Source organism: Abrus precatorius, unplaced genomic scaffold (genome assembly GCF_003935025.1).
Source record: "Abrus precatorius isolate BTA unplaced genomic scaffold, Abrus_2018 Scaffold3, whole genome shotgun sequence".
Classification (NCBI taxonomy): domain Eukaryota; kingdom Viridiplantae; phylum Streptophyta; class Magnoliopsida; order Fabales; family Fabaceae; genus Abrus; species Abrus precatorius.
The window spans coordinates 8,938,306-8,958,495 of NW_020874373.1; the positions used below are offsets into that span (position 1 = coordinate 8,938,306).

The 20,190-nt window shown below is 32.6% G+C and overlaps 3 protein-coding genes across 4 annotated transcripts; 2 read left to right on the forward strand and 1 right to left on the reverse strand.

Annotated features, from left to right (window-relative positions):
• Window positions 1–2,920: 2,920 nt before the first annotated feature.
• Window positions 2,921–8,251, forward strand: LOC113862117 (ARM REPEAT PROTEIN INTERACTING WITH ABF2-like). Its single transcript, XM_027495254.1, has 19 exons — window positions 2,921–3,137; window positions 3,222–3,385; window positions 4,007–4,179; window positions 4,276–4,396; window positions 4,469–4,543; window positions 4,643–4,737; window positions 4,902–4,977; window positions 5,073–5,180; window positions 5,705–5,833; window positions 5,945–6,013; window positions 6,175–6,234; window positions 6,379–6,502; window positions 6,592–6,728; window positions 6,975–7,038; window positions 7,129–7,205; window positions 7,514–7,578; window positions 7,668–7,785; window positions 7,879–8,003; window positions 8,152–8,251. Exons 1-19 carry the CDS (start codon window positions 2,921–2,923, stop codon window positions 8,249–8,251), a joined length of 2,097 nt encoding a protein of 698 aa, XP_027351055.1.
• A 2,018-nt stretch (window positions 8,252–10,269) lies between these two features.
• Window positions 10,270–14,281, forward strand: LOC113860886 (DAR GTPase 3, chloroplastic). 2 transcript variants are annotated; one of them, XM_027493432.1, is made up of 9 exons: window positions 10,270–10,485; window positions 10,655–10,804; window positions 10,895–11,011; window positions 11,423–11,566; window positions 11,655–11,741; window positions 12,588–12,703; window positions 12,999–13,180; window positions 13,385–13,442; window positions 13,591–14,281. In XM_027493432.1, exons 1-9 carry the CDS (start codon window positions 10,348–10,350, stop codon window positions 13,712–13,714), a joined length of 1,116 nt encoding a protein of 371 aa, XP_027349233.1. In that variant the 5' UTR covers window positions 10,270–10,347; the 3' UTR covers window positions 13,715–14,281. The 2 variants fall into 2 exon arrangements, with proteins under 2 accessions (XP_027349233.1, XP_027349234.1); XM_027493433.1 differs by having other exon boundaries at window positions 13,385–13,435; window positions 13,591–14,144.
• A 523-nt stretch (window positions 14,282–14,804) lies between these two features.
• On the reverse strand, window positions 14,805–17,210 carry LOC113860887 (cyclin-P3-1). The gene is made up of 3 exons (XM_027493434.1): window positions 16,903–17,210; window positions 15,641–16,045; window positions 14,805–15,303 (listed from the first exon to the last, which is right to left on the reverse strand). The coding sequence occupies exons 2-3, from the start codon at window positions 16,036–16,038 to the stop codon at window positions 15,048–15,050; spliced, it is 654 nt and encodes a 217-aa protein (XP_027349235.1). The 5' UTR covers window positions 16,039–16,045; window positions 16,903–17,210; the 3' UTR covers window positions 14,805–15,047.
• Window positions 17,211–20,190: the final 2,980 nt, after the last annotated feature.

The window sequence follows — 20,190 nt, forward strand, 5'->3', positions numbered from 1 at the left end:
TCTTTTGTGCAAGCTACAAAATATAACAAAACTTTAAGGTAAAAATTGCATATTAATAATAAGAAATGTTTTAAAGAATTTTAATCAATAATTATAAAAGTACGATGATTTCATATTTAAAGTAAAAAAAAGTTGACAAAAAAAATATGATTTCGATCGAATTTTAACCAACGAAGTCATGCCAAAATTTAATATATTTGTGGTAACTAGTATATCAAAGATTTCCTAAATCAATGTTGGTAATAATTAAAACAAAAAGATAGATATTTAAATTTGAAGTTTGATGAAAAACTCTCAATCCTCGTGCTTTAATTTTATTTTAATATACAAATTCATTTAAATTTTTGATACACTGATTGGAATACAACGTTTAAAATATCCTCTTAATAAAGTTCAATAATTAAAAAAAATTGTCCGATGAGATTTTGATGAAATTTAACATAGTTATGATGAAATAACTAAATTAATAAAAAATAAGATAACAAAATAGAATTTCAGCATACTTTTAAAGGGGGAAAAAAACTAAATTTACCTTTATCTTTCACAATTATACATGACACAGTGCTGAAAAACAACCATGAGTTTAGTCAACTCATATACGATTGTTTAAAGTCCTGTGAAAAATGGCATTTAAAATAAACAGGACGTTAGTACGGAAGGTTTGTGGGTGGGGACACGGAAGAAAAGGACAAATAAAGTTGTATGGAGAAGTGAAAATGGCAAAAAAATGTGGTGCGCGAGGATACACAATGTCCTTTAGAAACCCAAAGGAACCTTCTTTAACCTCGCCGACAAGTGACACCAACCTTCACAGCTTGGCTACAATGTACTACACTACTTAAAAACCGTATCATACACCAAAGCCCCATCCCTTCCTTCGTTTTTTAAAGGTAAAGGCTTAAATTTTTCATTACTTATCAACGTGATATCGTGTCTTGTTCAATGCAACCGTCTATTTATGGTTGATATGTATGACAAAATAAGGTTCAGGAGAGTGTGTCATAGAAAAACATCAATCACACCGTCATATAAGGACGCATCTTAGCATCGACATGTTTATTTTATCTCAAACTTACGTTGACATAACATTTTAACTGAGACGTCGTGATAATGCTTATGATATCATTGTATTATAGTTAAAATGCATTTTAACTTAAAATTAAAAAAATTATGTCCAGTGAAGAATTATATATTAAAAAATTTATTATTTTTAAACCTTTTCAGCCTCACCTCGCTTTACTCCAAACTAATTTTTAATTGAAGATATTGCTTTTTCATCCAAACATTTAATGCATGGTTTCATTCTTCTGGGAAGGTGCGGGGGTGGGGGAGTCCAAGCTTTAATCTTCGTTCAGAGGCCCGTTTGACCCTCATTTTTGGACTTCTTTGTTTTTCTTTGGGCCATTCCTCAGTTGGGCTGGAATATGGTTTTGTTATTTGTCAGGCCTAACACTCTTTATCAAGTTGAGGCAAGGAAGAAAGTATATAGCACGTCAATAAAAAAAAACTGCAATCATTTTTCGTGTGGACCAAAAAATCACAGCTAGCCCAACGTTTAAAAAGCAACATCACTCTGAACTTCATTTATTGAGTTTGACCATAAACAAATCGAACTTCATTTCAATTTGAGTTTGACCATATACGTGGTTACAGTGTCGTAATATTATTGGCTACAATACTTGAAATACAATATACTCACGTAAGCACATGTTATTCTATTTTATATGTTTTTTTTTTTCTCTGAGCTATTGAACAAACACTTTTTGTTTTTCCATTGTGTTTTATTAAAACATATTATATCGAGCGTCCAATAAAAAAATGATATCGTGAGGTACCGTAATCGCAGGTCATTCATAAAAGTTTTATAAGATTTTTTTAAAAATTAAAACATTATAAGTTTTTAAAGTTTAACGTTACATGAAAAAACAGACCAATATAAATAAATTTTCAAATAATTTTAGATATTTTTTTGCGTCGATTAATTTTCATTTATAGTTTAACAAAAAATTTCTTGTGTTTTGATGCACATATACTTTTTTTTTAAAATTGTGTACACTATAAAAATTCTTCAATTAAAGTTGCATTCATTTTTTAAACTTAATCACTTCGTTTAGATTTATTTTATGTACATACCCCTTAATTTTAATATTTTAAAGATATTTTTTTTTTGCATACGTTAAAATGAATTTAATAAACCGTTAGACAGAATTTTTAAAATTTTGTAATCCTTTTAATTTTATTACTTAATTAGTTTTTTAATTTATAATTTATTTTATTTAAATGTTCCTTGACTCATTACGTCTTCAACCTTTTAAAGTTTTTTATTTTTAAATTCATTGATTATGTAGTCATATAATATTCATTGATTATGATTTATCACTAATTTGTACTTGTTTTTAATCTTTACATATAATATTTAAACTGAATTTTTACCTTGTTATGTTACAAAAAGTCACGAGTTAGCAAAAGTAATAACATTTTCATAAATCATTTAAAAAAAAATATATACATAAATTTTATTAAAATTTGTTATACAATTTGAAATATTAAATTTAAGAAATTATAATTTATATTAGTCAACTGCACTTGTATTGCAGACGAAATGAGTGAAGGAACATATCAATTTTCTTGATTCTCTGAAAATATTGTTAATTTTTTGATTTATTTATTTTGGGAAATTGAGCTTGCTTTGTAAGTTTCAAATTATTTCCTTAAGAGGAAAATGAGGACAAGTTTATAAACGCACATGGCGGGATGCGCGCGGTAGCCAAAAAATGTTGAAAAGAAACTTGGCGGGCTAATGAAAAGGGTCTTAGCGCTAACCCCATCGTATAAGAGAAGCTCGTCAATCTTTCGCTTTTCCGTTCTCTCTCAAATCCAAACATCGATTCACTGATTTTCGTCTTATCTAACCACTGTGATGGAAAATCGCCACCCCGCCGCTAGACGAAGCTTGAAACGCAAGCTCGAACAGCAAAACGACTCAATGGAAGACCAAACAGATCGCAAGGTACTGCACCAAGATTTCTCTGCTAAGATTCTTCAACAAGTTTCTCTCCTCAATTCCACTTCCTCACACTCAAATCGCGCCGCCGTTAAGTCTGCCGTCCACGTCCTTTCCGAACTCGCCAATGACGGTGCCGTTTTCCGTCCATATCCGTTTTCGTTTATGCGTTTCGCGCTGTTGCTGAATTTCCGTTTTCTTTCGCTACTTCTTGCAGAGGATCTTGTGGATACCATAGTGAATGGCGGTGCTGTTCCTGCTCTGGTTAAGCATCTAGACGCGCCATGCTCCGTGAAAGATGACAGCGACGGTGTCGTTGAGCCTTACCAGCACGAGGTGGAGAAAGAATGTGCCCTCGTCCTAGGGCTTATTGCTGTTAAAGTAATTAAGTTATACTCACACTCTTAATTATGTGAAATTCAAAGTATTTTTAGTTAGACGAATATAGCTATGTTGTGTATAATAGAATCTAAGGTAGAACGAGGAAGAGCTTATTTAATAGGGTGCTTATAGATTTACTTTGGATTATTTGTATTATATAATCTACTTTTATTTTAGACATTGATGTATGTGGCAGAAGCTTTGTTACTCAAAACATTTTAGGTGTTCTGGTGTTGATCCTTCAATTAATGTGTGTGCCACTGATAAAGGGTGTATTGTTAGTCTTGGTTTTCAAATGTTTGAACTATTATGGATTAATTTTTCTAGAATGTCTTGATGAATCTGAAAGTTCCGTTTGCAACTGCTTAGTATTAAGAAACGAATAAATTGGAATTTCTCTGATGTTTTGTGCCACTGATAAAGGCGGTGTGTGTTATCACTGAATCTCTATGTGCATTCCATTTAGTAATGTAATACAGTATGGCACTTGTTTAGAAAATGATTATGTTTCTTTGAAACCATTTATCGTTTCTCCCCCCCCCCCCCCCCCCCCCCCTTATTTTTGTAAATCATTAAGCATCTTAACCCTGATTTTTATTTTTGCTTATCGTCATCCAACAGCCAGAGTATCAGGAATTCATTGTTGATGCTGGAGCCTTGCCCTCTCTTGTAAATTTATTGAAGAGGCACAAGACAAGCGCCATTTCTCAATCACTTATTGGTCTTCTATGGAGAGTAGCGGATGCAATAACCAACCTTGCCCATGAAAATACCAGCGTTAAGACCCTTGTCAGGTTTTTCTATTTTCTCCATACTTATATATATATATACACACACACACACACACCAATGTTCTATTCTCTAGGCTTATAAGGATATGGTAAATTCAGGATGGAAGGTGGAATCCCCCCTCTTGTTGAATTGCTTGAATTCAATGACATAAAGGTACAGAGGGCAGCTGCGGCGGCCTTGCGAACTCTTGCATTTAAAAACGATGACAATAAAATTCAGGTAGTTGACTTTCTGCAGCGATGGTGTGGTCGATTTTTTGTTGTGGTTGCTTACATGAATAATAAATTGCAGATAGTTGAATGCGACGCATTACCCACTCTTGTACTAATGCTTCGATCAGATGATCCCTCAATACATTATGAGGCGGTAAGATGATGAAATGACTTTATACAATCCATTGTACTTGATTTTTCTGCCTGCAGAGTTCTATACTACTAGCACTAGCTGAATTAGTTCTTTTTGCAGGTTGGTGTGATTGGAAATCTGGTTCACTCTTCACCAAATATTAAGAAAGACGTTCTTCTGGCTGGGGCTTTGCAGCCTGTCATTTGGTTGCTTAGGTAACATTACACTTCAATCTTTGTTTCTCCAGTAAAAAATCCATAGTAGAATCATGATGTATATCAAACATTAGAGTTGCTTGCTGAAAGTGACCTAATTCCATATCAGTAATTCAGTATTTTCCCCCTAAGTTATGTCTACAAGTTCACGATTCTAATGATAGGTCCCCCTGTTTGGAGAGTCAAAGAGAAGCAGCTCTTTTACTTGGTCAATTTGCCGCAACAGATTCAGATTGCAAGGTAGATCAAGCTTTATGTGTTGCAATCTTGCAATATGTTTAGTCAGTAGGTGATGTGATTCTCAAATTGACTTCCATACTTCGTGGTTCATGCAGGTTCACATTGCCCAGAGAGGGTCTATTCAACCATTAGTTGACATGCTCAAGTCTTCAGATGTACAGCTTCGGGAAATGTCAGTTTTTGCACTTGGAAGATTGGCACAGGTGATTATTACTAACGAACGTTTAGCCATATGCCTATAAATAGAATATAAATTGATGCATTCAGACTGAATTTTTTATTATCATAACAGAGGATGATCAGCCTGATCTAGGATCGTTCCACAATCTCATATTTAATGTTAATATTTGATAAGCTAAAATGCTATGAAGTTCTAAGTAGGCACTGTCTATCATATAATCTCTATTCAACAATTGACTTGTTAAAGCCATTCTTCATATGCGTGTTTATAAGATCGTGCACATAATCGTACATGCGTTAATGTTGAATGGAGAGCCTATGGTAGGCACTGCCTCCTTAAGAATTTCTCAAATACTAGAGAGTAAATTTTTGGCTTTATATTGGATTTGCTGGCTTAAACCTGACACTTATTGGGTGGGTTTCTTTAAAAATTCATATACAAGATGCGACATATTTATGCTCCTTGTATCGGTAATTATATATATGCTGGTTTTTTCTTTGACTGTATTTTTCTTGACCTATTTTTGCATACATAATCAAATGTTAGGACTCACATAATCAAGCTGGCATTGCCCACAACGGAGGTATAGAGCCTCTGCTCAATCTTCTTGACTCGAAGGATGGGTCTCTTCAACATAATGCTGCTTTTGCTCTCTATGGTCTTGCTGATAATGAGGTGAAGTTACTTTCCTTGTTCTTTACTTAGTCAACATTGTACGTTGCCTTTTGGAAGTCATTAATGCGCAATGTGATATGCTCGCACTGACTTAACGACTTTGTATTATAGGACAATGTGGCAGATATTATTAAGGCTGGTGGTTTTCAAAAACTGCAGGATGGGCATTTCAAAGTTCAAGTATGTTTTTTATTCTTCCTTGTAAAAGTAACAGATTTTATTTAATTTTCTGGCATTTCTTCTTAATGATAATTGTGTTTTTAATTAAGGTTCACTACTAGAACTCTTTTTTGTCTCTAATTTAAAAGCGGGTTTCCTTACGATTGTCGTTTAACTTGCAGCCTACTAAAGAGTGTGTAGCAAAGACATTAAAAAGATTAGAGGAGAAGATTCATGGGCGAGTGAGTTTTCTTGCAAATTTTATCCGGGTGATTTAGTTCAGTCATTTATGAGAACTTCATAATTAATTTCAAGTTTTCAACTGATTCCCCCCCACCCCCGTTACATTGGTGAATATGATTTTCATTTCTACTGCTCTTTGGCAGGTACTGAAACACCTGATATATCTTATGCGCTTTGCCGAAAAAGGTGTTAAAACACGTGTAGCTATTGCTCTTGCTCATTTATGTTCTCCTCACGATCGAAAAACTATATTCATTGACAATAACGGTAATAAACTTTGATCCATATATTTTTCGTCATTTCTCACTCGCGTTACTTGGAGACTATTTTCAATCAGTGTGATGATAAATATTCAGGATTAGAATTGCTGCTGCAACTTCTTGAATCTTCAAACGTAAAGCAGAAGGGTGATGCTTCCGCAGCGCTTCACATATTGGCTACCAAATCCAGATCTGTCTCTGTTGACGCTGCTCCTACATCCCCTACTCCCCAGGTATTTTTGCTATTTATGAGTGGGTTTATCACATTAGTTTATTTGGATTTTTGTTTTCCTTATTGAATCATTTGTTCTATGTTATCGTATTTGCATTATTCAAATCAGTCTAGTACTTAATTGTCTTCGAAATTGAATTGCTGATATTTTGCTGTCTACGTTAGGAGGATGAAAATGGAAAAACGAGATTTTTACTTTACATTTTTTGCGCACGATAATATTTATTGTTGGCTATATTTGCTGCAGATGTACCTGGGCGAGGAATATATAAACAATCCTAATCTTTCTGATGTCACATTCCTAGTTGAAGGTGGGGCATCTGTTGCCATTATTTTCCGTTAGTTGTTGTATGGATACTGATTTTGATATATGTACTAATTTACTGTTTTCCTTTCTTCAGGTAGAAGTTTTTATGCTCACAGAGATTGTTTACTTTCTTCTGATATATTTCGCGCAATGTTTGACGGTGGTTACAGGGTAAGCAATAATTAATCTTGTAAATTTGTTTTTTAGTTTTCTTGTGACATGGTCTTCCAATGAAATTGTTTGTCCTTACTTTCTTAACAATTATTCTACGTATAAAAGGTAGGACACTGGCTGTAACTAACTCTACTTTGTAAATATTTGAGTATAAACTACCATGGTTACTAGTCCATTTACTTGCTTTCTTTAAACTGATGCATTGATTCAACTTGCTCCTGACATGAAAATTTCACAATCACTTTGAATTGGAACAGGACTTTAGCGTAAGTATCCATATTAATTTCTTTAGATGTGTGGTGCAGGAAACGGAAGCCAAGCATATAGAGATTCCAAATATTACATGGGAAGTCTTTGAGTTGATGATGAGGTGCAGTTTCTGCTATTCCTTTCTTTCTTACTTTTTTTGTTTTTATACTATGCCTTATGGTATGAAGTGGTTTTCTGTTGGCACTCTAGGTATATATACTGTGGAACAGTAGACGTCAACTTGGATATTGCGCAGGATCTTCTCAAAGCTGCTGATCAGTATCTTCTAGACGACCTTAAGCGTATTTGTGAATATGCTATTTCTCAGGTAGAAATGAGTTTCACGGTGGCTTTTATTTCCTTTGTTTTTGTAGAACGTTTTTAGGCCTAATTTATCCCATGCCTCATCAAATTAATGTAGGATATTTCTGTGGAAAATGTATCACTAATGTACGAGATGTCGGAGGCTTTCAATGCTACTACATTAAAACATTCATGCATACTGTTTATGTTGGGGCAATTTGATAACCTAGTCGCCAAACCATGGTATGTTACATTCTTTACAACCTGAATAGCGCTTTCACATTTCACTGTGTTTATCGAGGGGAGAGGAGGGGTGGGGCTAATTTAATCCAGGAAAGCCAACCAGTCATTGATCATTCGATCAAATGTTATGTTCTTCTCAAATATGCAGGTATTGTCGCCTGGTTCGTTGCATTTTACCAGACATACGTGAATTCTTCTCAACTTTACTCGTCAACGCTGATTCTGATTCTGATTCAGCTGACTCTTGAGGATCCCCTTTTAGCCATTATGAGGAATGATGAAAATGTACAAAGTTGTAAATGTCTTAGATATAGAACTACAGATCATTCTTTATTAACAGGCTTGGTTGGTGGGGGAATAGTCATCTTGGTGTAGCTGAGTTACAAGACTGTATAGACTAGAAGTAACGTATTTTGTTAAAATCATTTGGTGATAAGAATGTATACATTACAGTTTTTTAGGAGGTTAATTCTTTGACCCAAAGAGGAACATAACCTTTTTAAGATATCATGAATATGAGATTAAACCAAATTATTAGCAAAAGAGGTGGGTGAATTTCGGGCCACCTCTGGTCGTGCCCCATGAAGATTTGGCAATTGCTGGCTTGAAATGCTTTTTATACAACGGAACAATGTTTTAAGAATCGGACTGATTATTGGATTGGTAATGATATTAATTTAAAATTGAACTAATGGTAATTAAATATATATTTCTAAATAACAAATTAATGTCAAATGTTAAAAAATAAAGACAAATTAAATTTTAAATTAATATAAAATAATTATATTATATATCCTCTGCAAGAAAAAAATCAATATTGAAAATATAACTTATAACGTGTATATAAGTCTTTATAATTTGTCATTAAGTTTTTATTTACTTTAAAAACAATTTTAAAAAATAAAAAGTAAGAGTATGTTTGATTTTTGTTTTAAAAATAAAATATAATATAATTTTTTTGTCATCCGTTTTTAATTGATTTAACTAAGTTTTAGCCAGTTTTTTCTGGTTCTTAAGCTACCGATTTTTTGAGTTTATTAGATTGAACGCCTAATTGGTTCTTGGTTCAACCAGTAAAAGCAGTTGATTCAGTCCGACTTTTAAATTAGTGTAATGTACTGATTTTCTCATTCAGAAGACAAGCAAATTATAGTGATAAAAGATCCATTTACTTCCCACCCCTGGACTAATAAAATGAAAAATCAAAAACATCTTTGTTCCAATTAATTGCTAATTATTTAATTAAAAATAAAAAAATAAATAACACATAATTAAAATATATAATTTTTTTTCTATCTAGTTTAATTCATATATAATTTGAGTTGTGTATTTAGATGTAATAGGTGAGTCTATTACACAAGAATTTTTTGTATAAATAAAAACTCAAACTTAAAATTTTTCTTAAACGATACTGAGTTGTTTATTACTTAAACTAATCTTCATTGATAATCAAAATGTATAAATTTAATGATATAAAATAATATATTTAAAATATATTTGAAAGTTAGTTTAAACTTTTTTGAAATTAAAAACTTTATATTTAAAAGTTTATAATATGGATAGTGTTTAGAGTTTGGACATTTTTGTATGAGTGTTTTATTTGAACAATTTTTTATAGGAACACATTATTAGCTTGTTTGTTGAACTCTACAAAGGGAATTACATTTTCTAAAATATGAAGAGCATAAGTTATTTTTTAATTATGAAAAAATTACTTATTTTTTATATTTATTTCATTCTCTTATAAATATATTTTTATAAGCTTGGATGACTCAAGTTGCATTGAAACACAAAAAGACCTACTTCTATTTAGCCATAGGGATTTTTAGCCCTTTTCGAAATTTTCAAATAAGTCATCCACGAACCAAAATTAAAAAAGATTTTGCGTTTTATCTTTTAAACATTTAAACAGCACAATAGGTACTGTTATTTTCTGGTCTTGTTTTTTGTTCTTTTAATTAAGTCATAAAATTTTTCTTTCAGTTAATAGGAAATGGCTTTCGTTTTAATAATTTTTAGGTCTCAAAAGTAATTAAATTGAGAGATGGGCCACATTATTGATGCATTGCACCTTGAATAAATAATTAACTATTTTTAAATGTTTAAAAAATATATAATTTATATTTTACAAACGATTTTTAATGAATAATTTTTATATTTTTTTAGCCCAATACAGCATATTATATTTTACACACAAAAATCCAGTTAGCTTTCATCTGGTGAATATCGAAAATAAAAGAAAAAAAAGGGGTTTTCGTTCAGAATTATCCCAAAGAGAAACGCTAGCGTTGTGGGCAGCGTTGAAAATTGAAGCAGAAACAGAAGAGAGAGGCATAGCAATAGCATGGTGATGAGTGTTCAGCTATCAAACTTGTGGGTCCCCAATTCTCCACCGTTATCTTCTTCTTCTTCTTCACACTTCGTTTCCAACAGAGCAAGATTCTCCCCATCAGCCCTCCCATCTCAATCTCCCACCATTCAGGTCCCCTTCTCATTCGAGTTTTCATCTTTTTCGAAATTGCTTTCGTTTAATTCGTACCCTTCAACAACTGTCATGTATTTGCTGTTTAAAAATTCAATTTTATTTATTTATTTTTTATTATAAATATAGGAAGCTCTGGACTTTAACATTGAATATTTTTGTGATGCAGATAGTTGGTGTGAAAGGGCCTAGTTGGAGTGAAAATGGGTACCCAAATCCAAACGGAAATGGGTTTGAAGGGTGGCAAGGACAGAATGATCATTGGAGTGATCTTGACACTGATCTTTATCATTGGACAAAGGCATTACGCCCTGTGCAGGTAAGGTGTTTACGTGTTTTTCTATTTTATCTGCGTTGTGTGCTGTTGCAAAACTTGGGATGCTGATTTTGATTTAGGGGTATTGGGCAGTGGTTTCCTGGCCATATAGCAAAAGCAGAAAAGGAACTGAAGGAGCAACTCAAGTTGATTGATGTTGTAATAGAGGTGCGGGATGGACGAATTCCTATGTCAACAAGTCATCCACAGGCATGTTCTTTCTTTTTTAATTAATTTTATTAATGGTTTTTCTAAATAGTGCAATATTGTATATAATAAAAATGTACATACAGTAAGTTTTTATTGAAAATTACAGAATTCAATGCAATTGAATGCTACAATTCTAATAAAAAACACTCACTATTTATTAATTTCTTATCATATGCTATGTTGCATAGGTTAGAAAAATTGTATTGACTGTTGACATGAACTGCGACTTAGCTGCTTCATTTGATAGGTAGTTTTTATCATAAATCGTTACAGTCAATGTTGAAAAGGATCTTTTTGTGCCAGTGTTGAAATTTTTATGAATGTCACGTAATACCATTACAATATTAATGCCTTAAGTTCTAGGACAATAGATCCTGAATCTTTATCTCACTGTTATTTATGCTTTTGTAGATGGATCTATGGCTTGGAAATAGAAAGAGAATTTTGGTTTTGAATAGAGAAGACATGATATCAACTGCCGACAGAAATGCTTGGGCGGCTTATTTTGCTAGACATGGCACGAAGGTTGTCTTCTCCAATGGGCAGCTCGGAATGGTATTCAAACAAGATTTTTTTCCTACCATAGGTCTTCATGTTTTGAAGGTTCAAGTAGAGGATGTCTGATCATATGTTGTATGTACAGGGCACAATGAAGCTAGGCCGGTTAGCCAAGGAATTAGCAGCTGATGTAAATGTTAAGCGTAGATCCAAAGGACTACTTCCTCGTCCGGTGGGTTGCTCCTAGCAATTGCAAACCCATTTTTTATTCTCTTTTGTTCATTCTCTATGCTATTTCTCTGGTAAATGGACTATTTTCTATCTCAAAGAATAAGGAATCATATCTTTTATATGAGAAATAAATTAGGGTGTCCATAATAGTTTTCACTTTTCATTTTCACAACTCTCTTTTTCTCATGTAACTTATAAAAAGGACTACTTTTCCATCTCAAAGAATAAGGAACATACGTTTTGTTAGAGAAAGAAAGAGCTGAATACATACCTGTTTTCAATAGTCACAACTCTCTTTCTTTCTTGCAGCTTCTCTGTTCCCTAAATTAAAATATTGTCCAGTAAATTGTATAGTAAATCAAAGTTTTGCTGATTCTTTTGAGTAAATTTCATCTAGTGTGAAACAATGATTCAGTGAATGATATAACAATAAAATTTAGCTGATTGCTTTATACATTCTTCCCCTAGCATTCATCTTGTATTTCTTATTTTACCAAAATAAAAGGTGCCTTAGTAGCTTATCTATTAGCTGTACACACTTTTAGTCCTTTTTCAATGGATATAATTGAGTTTCCAAGGCTAAGCCTAATATCTGATTCTTATGTGAATTATTCGTGTTACTTTATCTTTTTTTTACAAACATGTTACTTTGTCTTTTGGTTCATAATTCTATTCCAATTGTTATTTCATTAATTATTATGCAAATTATGTACTATGGTATTAGATCCATTAATTTGCATGGAGCAATACTTGTCCTTCAATTGATAGCAAATAATTTTCGTTAACACACAATGCTTCTCAAAATATTATTGTTATTATCTAAAGAATACGGGTTACTGTTTAGTAGGTTCGAGCTGGAATAGTTGGATACCCTAATGTTGGAAAATCATCTTTGATCAACCGTTTGTTAAAGCGAAGAATGTGCCCAGCAGCTCCCAGGCCAGGAGTCACAAGAGAATTGAAGTAGGTTATTCATTTTGTTTAGCTAAATAATTTTTTATCTATAAATTGAAAGCAGTTAAGAAATTGAAGGAGGTTATTCATTTTGTTTGCCCAAATTCTGAAAATGATATATTCTGGGGTGTTCTTTGCTCTCAATAGAGGAAAAATGTTAATGATGGTTATTCTGTCCAAGTGCCATTAATGTCAAAAACAGTTTTTTGTTAAAAGTCTTGGCTCAAACAAAGAAACAGTGGTGTACCCCTGGATTTCTCATTAACATACTGAATGTGTAATTTATCATATTTTATTGTTAAAGGTGGGTTCGTTTTGGGAAGGATCTTGAACTACTGGATTCTCCTGGGATACTCCCAATGCGAATCAGTGATCAGTCAGCTGCTATAAAACTTGCCATATGTGATGACATTGGAGAGAGGGCTTATGATGTGGCTGATGTTGCTGCAATTCTTGTGCAGATGCTTACAAAACTTCCCACAGTAGGTATGTACCATGAAGACCCAAAGTGGAATCCTATCTAGGTTAAATAAAAATGACAGTTTCTATATCTCAAAGAGGGGCTGGGTTTCTTTTTCATGGTATCTTGTTTAGGATGCATTACTTTGATTTGGATCGATATTACATTGTTTGATTTGATCCCCCTTTCCCATATTCATACTTATAATTATCAATCTTTGTTCAATGCAGGTGGAGATGCTCTTTGTAAACGATACAAGATTGATGTTGACAGTAGATGTGGTAAAACGTATGCCAGTGATTATTTTTTCTTTAAATTCTTATGTTGCATTGATTTGTGTATCTTGCATTTAGAGGTCAGACAGGGCTAATGTCTCCCGATATTTTCAGCAGTTTGTGCTCAATTTGATTTTATATATTTATTTACTAAATTGCAGATTCATAGAGAAGCTTGCAGTTCAAGTATTTAATGGAAATGTTCATCAAGCCGCATTCCGGGTTCTAGCAGATTTTAGAAAAGGTAAGTTTGGTTGGACTGCACTGGAGAGGCCTCCAAGGTAATGTCAGATGTTTGCTTTCAAAAGCACCACTCCATGAAGCTTAAGTTGAAACTTATGCTGGAGACCTCCACTAGCTGACTGCATAACTCTATCCTGCACGGGGAGAAATGAATATATGGATGTGATTATGAATAACTTTATGGAAGCAGGTCTGAATGTTCTGACAAGACAAACCTTTGGCGAATTGTGGTACACGAAACCAAGGATTTGAAGCCTTGGATGCTTCATGTTATTAGGAATGAAGTGAGGCTCTGCTGTATACAACTAGTGTGCCATGGGATGGGAGTTTGTATGTATGTATCATGCATGATGAATGTAGTATTGTGTATATTTCTTGGTTGTAGTGAGATATTGATTGAAATTAGGACCGATGCTTATTGCATTTTTGGTATGGACTTCAAGGTCTTTCTGTTAGAACCGATAAACGTAATTAGGCCTAAGCAATTAGAAGTTGGCAGGACCATCAAATAGAGGAAGCTACATATATTACTGATTTTTCCTACTATTAATATGAGGGTGGTGTCTCTCAACATCGATTATTGTTATGATCAAAAATTTCACATTGGTTAAGACCCTGGCACTGACGATGTGTCTAGGATTATTAATTAACTTATAGTAGTTAATTTCCCGTATATAAGAGGAGAGAATTCTGGTTTTAGGTTTTAGATAATGGATCGGGTAAATGTCATTGGGATTGGGCAATATGAATCTAATAAAATATTATTCATTTTCACTCTTAAGCTAACGCTTCAAGCCGGCCAATATTTTAAAATTTGGTGATTATTTCTTTAAACCTTAAAAAATGAATTAAAGCATACTTTAAGCAGCATAAGAACACTTAGCTTGAGTGGGGATAAAGAGATGACAAGTGGGAGAATCTATGTATATGAAATATCTTTGGTCCAATAAGAAAGTCCTTCGTCTTAAAAGTTGTCTCTTCAGAAGTTGTGTGTTAATAGAATTTGTGCTTTCCTTGCAAATACAGAATTGACAAATTGGGCACTAATCAATTTTTTCCTAATCAAGTAAGCAAATGATATATTACTTATGGTGAAGACCATAACCACTACAGGTACTAGAGGACACTCAAATGAATTGTAGGTGATAAAATTTCATCACAATCTCTATCCGTTACAAGGTTGCAATTACAAATGAGGAGCAAAACAAAAAACAGAACTAGAGAGAAAAGGATGCATAACCATCCACAATGGTCCCTGAAAAAATGATTGAATTACCAATGGCGAGTATACAGCAATCTTTTCTTTTTCTCTTCAAATTTCGTTTTGTCCCACTTAATTGTGGAACAGCAATATTACATTGGTGCTAGCATATTTTCATCTTGCAATTGTGGAAGCACAAGTAGGATCATCTTTGTTTGACCAGCTTTCTTTAATTCGACAAGCCTGCATCGGCCTTTCAATTTGGAGTGCTTCTGCTGCTTCCTTCTCCAATTGCCAACAATATCTTCCAAACGTGTCTACACTAACCTGAAGTCTAAAATCTATGCTGAACAGAAAGCTCATCTCCAACCTGTTTAATTCAGATGTGCTCACTCCTCCAACTTTAGCATAGTAAGCATTGTTGTAGAATCTGCAAAACCAAATAGAGTTATGTTATTAGCTTTAGCTGAATAAAACAAATATAGACAATGAAAGCTACCCAAAATGGTAAAAGTATTAGGATCTATATTTTTTCTTTAAATCATCCTTTCTGTCAAATTGATCATTGATTCAGCATATTGTAACACTACTAAGGTTGTCATTGTCAACCAGCTATAGACCAGTCATATTATTAACTATCACCATATATGGCCCACAAATTAGATAAATTTAATACACAGCTTCAAAATATCCACCATAAGACAGATAATACAAACAACAGCAGTCGGATATTATGTACGTTTGTTCAATTTCAAGCTTGCACTTACGCATCATCCATAAACTTTGCTGCTAGCATAATGCTTGTTATCAGAAGCCGGTGCACATTAAGTGAAGTCAATTTGATTTCTGTGTGCTGAATAAATCTATCCACATATATGTGTGCCACAACAAAACAGGATGGGCTGCAACATGCGTACTTGAAGATACGATCAACGTATTTACGAACACTAAGAGTAGGAGCTCTTAAACCATGAAACACTGTAACAACATCTTTTATGTTATTTGCCTCCAATAGTGTTTCGTTTCTCTGAACTAACCTTTCAAGAAGCGAAGAAAGAAGTGACAAAACCCGTGGAACTCCTACTCCTTTATCCAATTCTTTTAGCCCCAGTGAAAGGTATACATCTGAGTTTACATCCTCAGTTTCAAGTGCCAGAGTCCCCATATCCAAGCTGTTAAGAAATGGGCAACCATCAATCGGATAATCCTTATTGAAATGCAGTTTTGGAGTATCTAGTTAACAATCAACATGATAAATTTAGCTTAAGCCATTGAATATCAAGTGGTTACAACAGATGAAACATCATCAAGTCACATGAAATTCTCAAAAAAAGTTATTTCTTATTATCCCATGATTTAAAAAAAAAAAAAAGAAGGATAATTGAGGCTTGGTCTATTCAAAACAGTTTATCAACTTAACCAGTGAAAGAATTAAACCCCTACTTCATTTATTTTTTGCAACAATAAGACCCGTGTGTTACAAAAACTTCTGATCTGAAATACACACATGCAAGATAACTTCATTTTTGGCTAGATCCAAGCAACCCCTACACTAGATATCTAACACGAGCAACCCAAAAGAGCAATATTCCCTAGATCTTGAGTGTCTTGTCCCAAACTACGAACCAAAATCAAGAAATCCACTCTACTCGAACAAATTTTCAGTCTCCCTAGCACACAAGCTCCCCACATACCCAATTTACTCATTGCCGCTGTCTCTAAAAATCAGCCCCATCCAGATCTCCAAGTGACCAACTTTACCTCCACTCCAACACCCCAGAAGTTAGAGCGCAAAGATTGCCGTAAATTTCGCAATAAAGACAAAACTTTTAGGCTAGGTCAGCTAAACACACTCGACACAATCCTCCCCCAGGAAACCAAAAAGAGACAGAAAAATAAAAGAACCGAAATGAACAAAACCAACCACAAAAGGAAAAAGAAAAAGAAAAACACAAATAAGAAATCTCCCACAAATGAAGCAACCTATGCTGCAAGTGCAATGCAAGTGGTGAGGTAAAGAGAGACTCACAAGTGACAAGATTATGAACTAGCAAGGGATGATGATGACTCTAGCGTAGTGGTGGAGGTGGGTGTTTGTGCTACATAAGGATGAGGCGCGAAAACAGTAGTCTTGTGAAGAACACAGATAGATCATGTCTGTCTCCCCACCATTGTGTGTGAACAACAACAGTTGATAATGTTGTGTCTGTTTATGATGTGTTGTTCTCCACACACTGCTTCTGTTACTCCCACATAAAGGATTTCTTTCTTTAATTAAACCTACAATCTCCTTCCTATCTCAAAAGATACCGTCGATGATATGTGTATTTGTATTCCACCACCCCCTACCATACCATTCATCTTCATTGCTAAAGTAGGTACTAAGACTCACCACTGGGTCCCACATATTTCCTGCAAAATACTCCTTTGTTCTTTAAGAAAAGAAAATTAGGTAATACTATCTAGTATCTATGCAAAAAAAATACCCGTTTTTTTTTAATCATAAATTACCCCCAATATTTAGTTGAATTTGAATATAAAGCTTCTGGATAATCTGTTTGCGTAACGCAGACAAAAATATCTGTGCCGTGAATGGTTAAATATTCTCCTACAAAATCAAATCAACCAAGGATTTAATTTTGTTTATAAAAAAATAATTTGATTTTCACAGTTAACATTATTAGAATAAGACTTTTATGATTATTTTGATTTTGATTTACTATTTTATTCAATGAATTTGAAATACTAATTGCATAAAATGTTAAATTTATCAAATTATGCAACAATATATTATTAAATGTTAACGTAATTTTTTATACAATTACAACTCATCAAAATTAAATTTATAAAAAAAATGCATATGCTTTGCTCTTTTATTGTTATCCCTAGACAAAATTATATTATATTTTTAGAAGATCATATGAAATTAATAAAAAAAAATATATTTCACTTTTTGCATAATATCTTACAATTTTTTCGTAAGGATCATGAGTCCTTTTTTTATGGGTAAGGATCATAAGTCTATGATAAATTACGCCGCAAGAGAGGCCATAGTTAGTGGGTCATTACTATAATAATTAAAAGTAACAATGATAAAGAATCGGAATACTATAAAGATTAAAGAGGCTCTTGCTTAAAGTGGGGACGATGTGTAATCCAATTTCATGAAACATGATCAATAATGCCCTGTGACTCACAGTTTGATTCCTCACTATAATATAAGGTTCGGACACACATTTTCATTTTAATTAACTTTAAGATAATTAGGACTTTGATTAGTTAAAATATTCAGCTTTCACTTAGTTTTTTCTCTCTCAATTTTGCTACTAATTTGGACCATGCCACATAATATAATTCTGTTTCTCTCCCTCTGGTTATAAAGTCTTTTCTTCTTCTTCTTTTTCTGAAAATGGTCTCGATTATACATTGATTTGAGTGGTTATTCAATCGTTCTTTAATTTAATGGGATTTATCTGTGTTTGATATTTTAAAAAATATATATATTTTAGAAAAATCATGTTACCTCAAAGAGTGCGTTCGTTTGGGATAAACTACAATAACGATTTTTATATGTAAACTTTTATGCGAAGATAATGATGTTGCTATATCCATTAAATTTGTGAGTGGCATCAGCATGGTGCTATAATTGTAAAGATTATAATTAGTTATTATATTTTATTTTCATTTCGTATCATGTCTATTTAAATTTTTAAAATTACTTATTAGAACTCGTACTAATTAATTATAACATTTTAACTTATTATTTTTTATTTTTTTATAAACTGCTAATGTAAAAAAAACTTATATTATTAAGCATTAAATAATATTTAGACATGATTTAAAAAAATATTTGTCATAAAAATTAATATTTTTTAGTGATATGATATTATATAATTAGTTGTCTTTTTATACTAATAATATATTCTAATTAAATCCTAAAAAATTTTCCATACATAAAATATTCTCTTGTTTATATACGATATATAACATATTAATTAAAAATATTTATTTTTAAAAACAGAAAAATCCAATCTATATATCCACGATAATTCCATTTATCATGAGTTAAGTTGACCTAACTTACAAAAGTGGTGGATGAGTGGGATCGTAAAATTTAAGGTACTTGTGTGTTAAAATTTTTTAATCCAACTAATATTTAGTGTAGAGTGAGTCAAATTAACTTATGGATGGTGAATATTTTGATAATTATAAAATTAGTGGTTTATCCTTAACATTTTTTATAAATTTATTTAACATATGAATTAAAATTTAATAAATTGTGTGAAAACTAAATAAAAAATAAAACAACGCGCGTGATTGACAGTGCCCACTTTTAAGAAAACCCTTGACCTACCATTTTCTTCATTTTGCCACGATATATATAATATGATATGGGAGGACAACAAATGATCTGGACAGGACACCACTGCACACATCAATCCATCATCACCATATTAAATTAAAATTTTGTTTGGTAGAAGGTAAACCAAACTTTTTTAATTATATTTTCAGTTATTCAATCATTGAAATTCACTTCATCTTTTAAAATTAATTAAATCTTTTTATATTTTCTATCTCTATCACCTTGGTTGAATATCGACTATATGTATATTAAACAGGAAAATAATAGTAAAAGGCGGTTTTTATATTGAGTTTTTTAGAACCAATAATTTTAATTTTTAATCATTCAAACAGTGTTGATATTTCTTATTATATCATATCATATCATTTTCTATTAATATTCTAAAGAGTATGTGCTAAACATTTTTTAAACGAAATATTTATTTAATGATTGCTGTCCTCCTAACTTCAACGGTAATTAGGAGCATATTTACTTTTGCTTATAGTTAAATCGTTGAATTCGTCATGGACTCATCTTGGTTACAAATATAGAAATGTGATCTTTCTTTCATGATCACATATCTGCGTCATGACTCTTGTTGGTGCAACAGAAGCATCAATCACAACTATGCAGGTGTCAATCGCAGTCCATATCTATCGACAATTAATTTATACCACGTTCTTTTACTTACAATATCATGGACATGTTTGTGTTAGGCTAGAAAAAAAATGTTAATTAATTTTAACTGTTGAGGTAGTTTTTGGTTTGAATGGATAGATCTACACAGACCTGTACCTTAAGCTGCTGAGCAAACAATCATAGCTGCAAGACCATCGATGAAATATTAAATTCTTTTTTCCTTTGTGATAAAATTTTAGGGTTGATGAAAGGTTTCACACAAGATTATAGGACGCTGATCTCATAATTGGAATTTATAAAGTGCCTCATTCTGCAAATACACAACACGTAATGCTT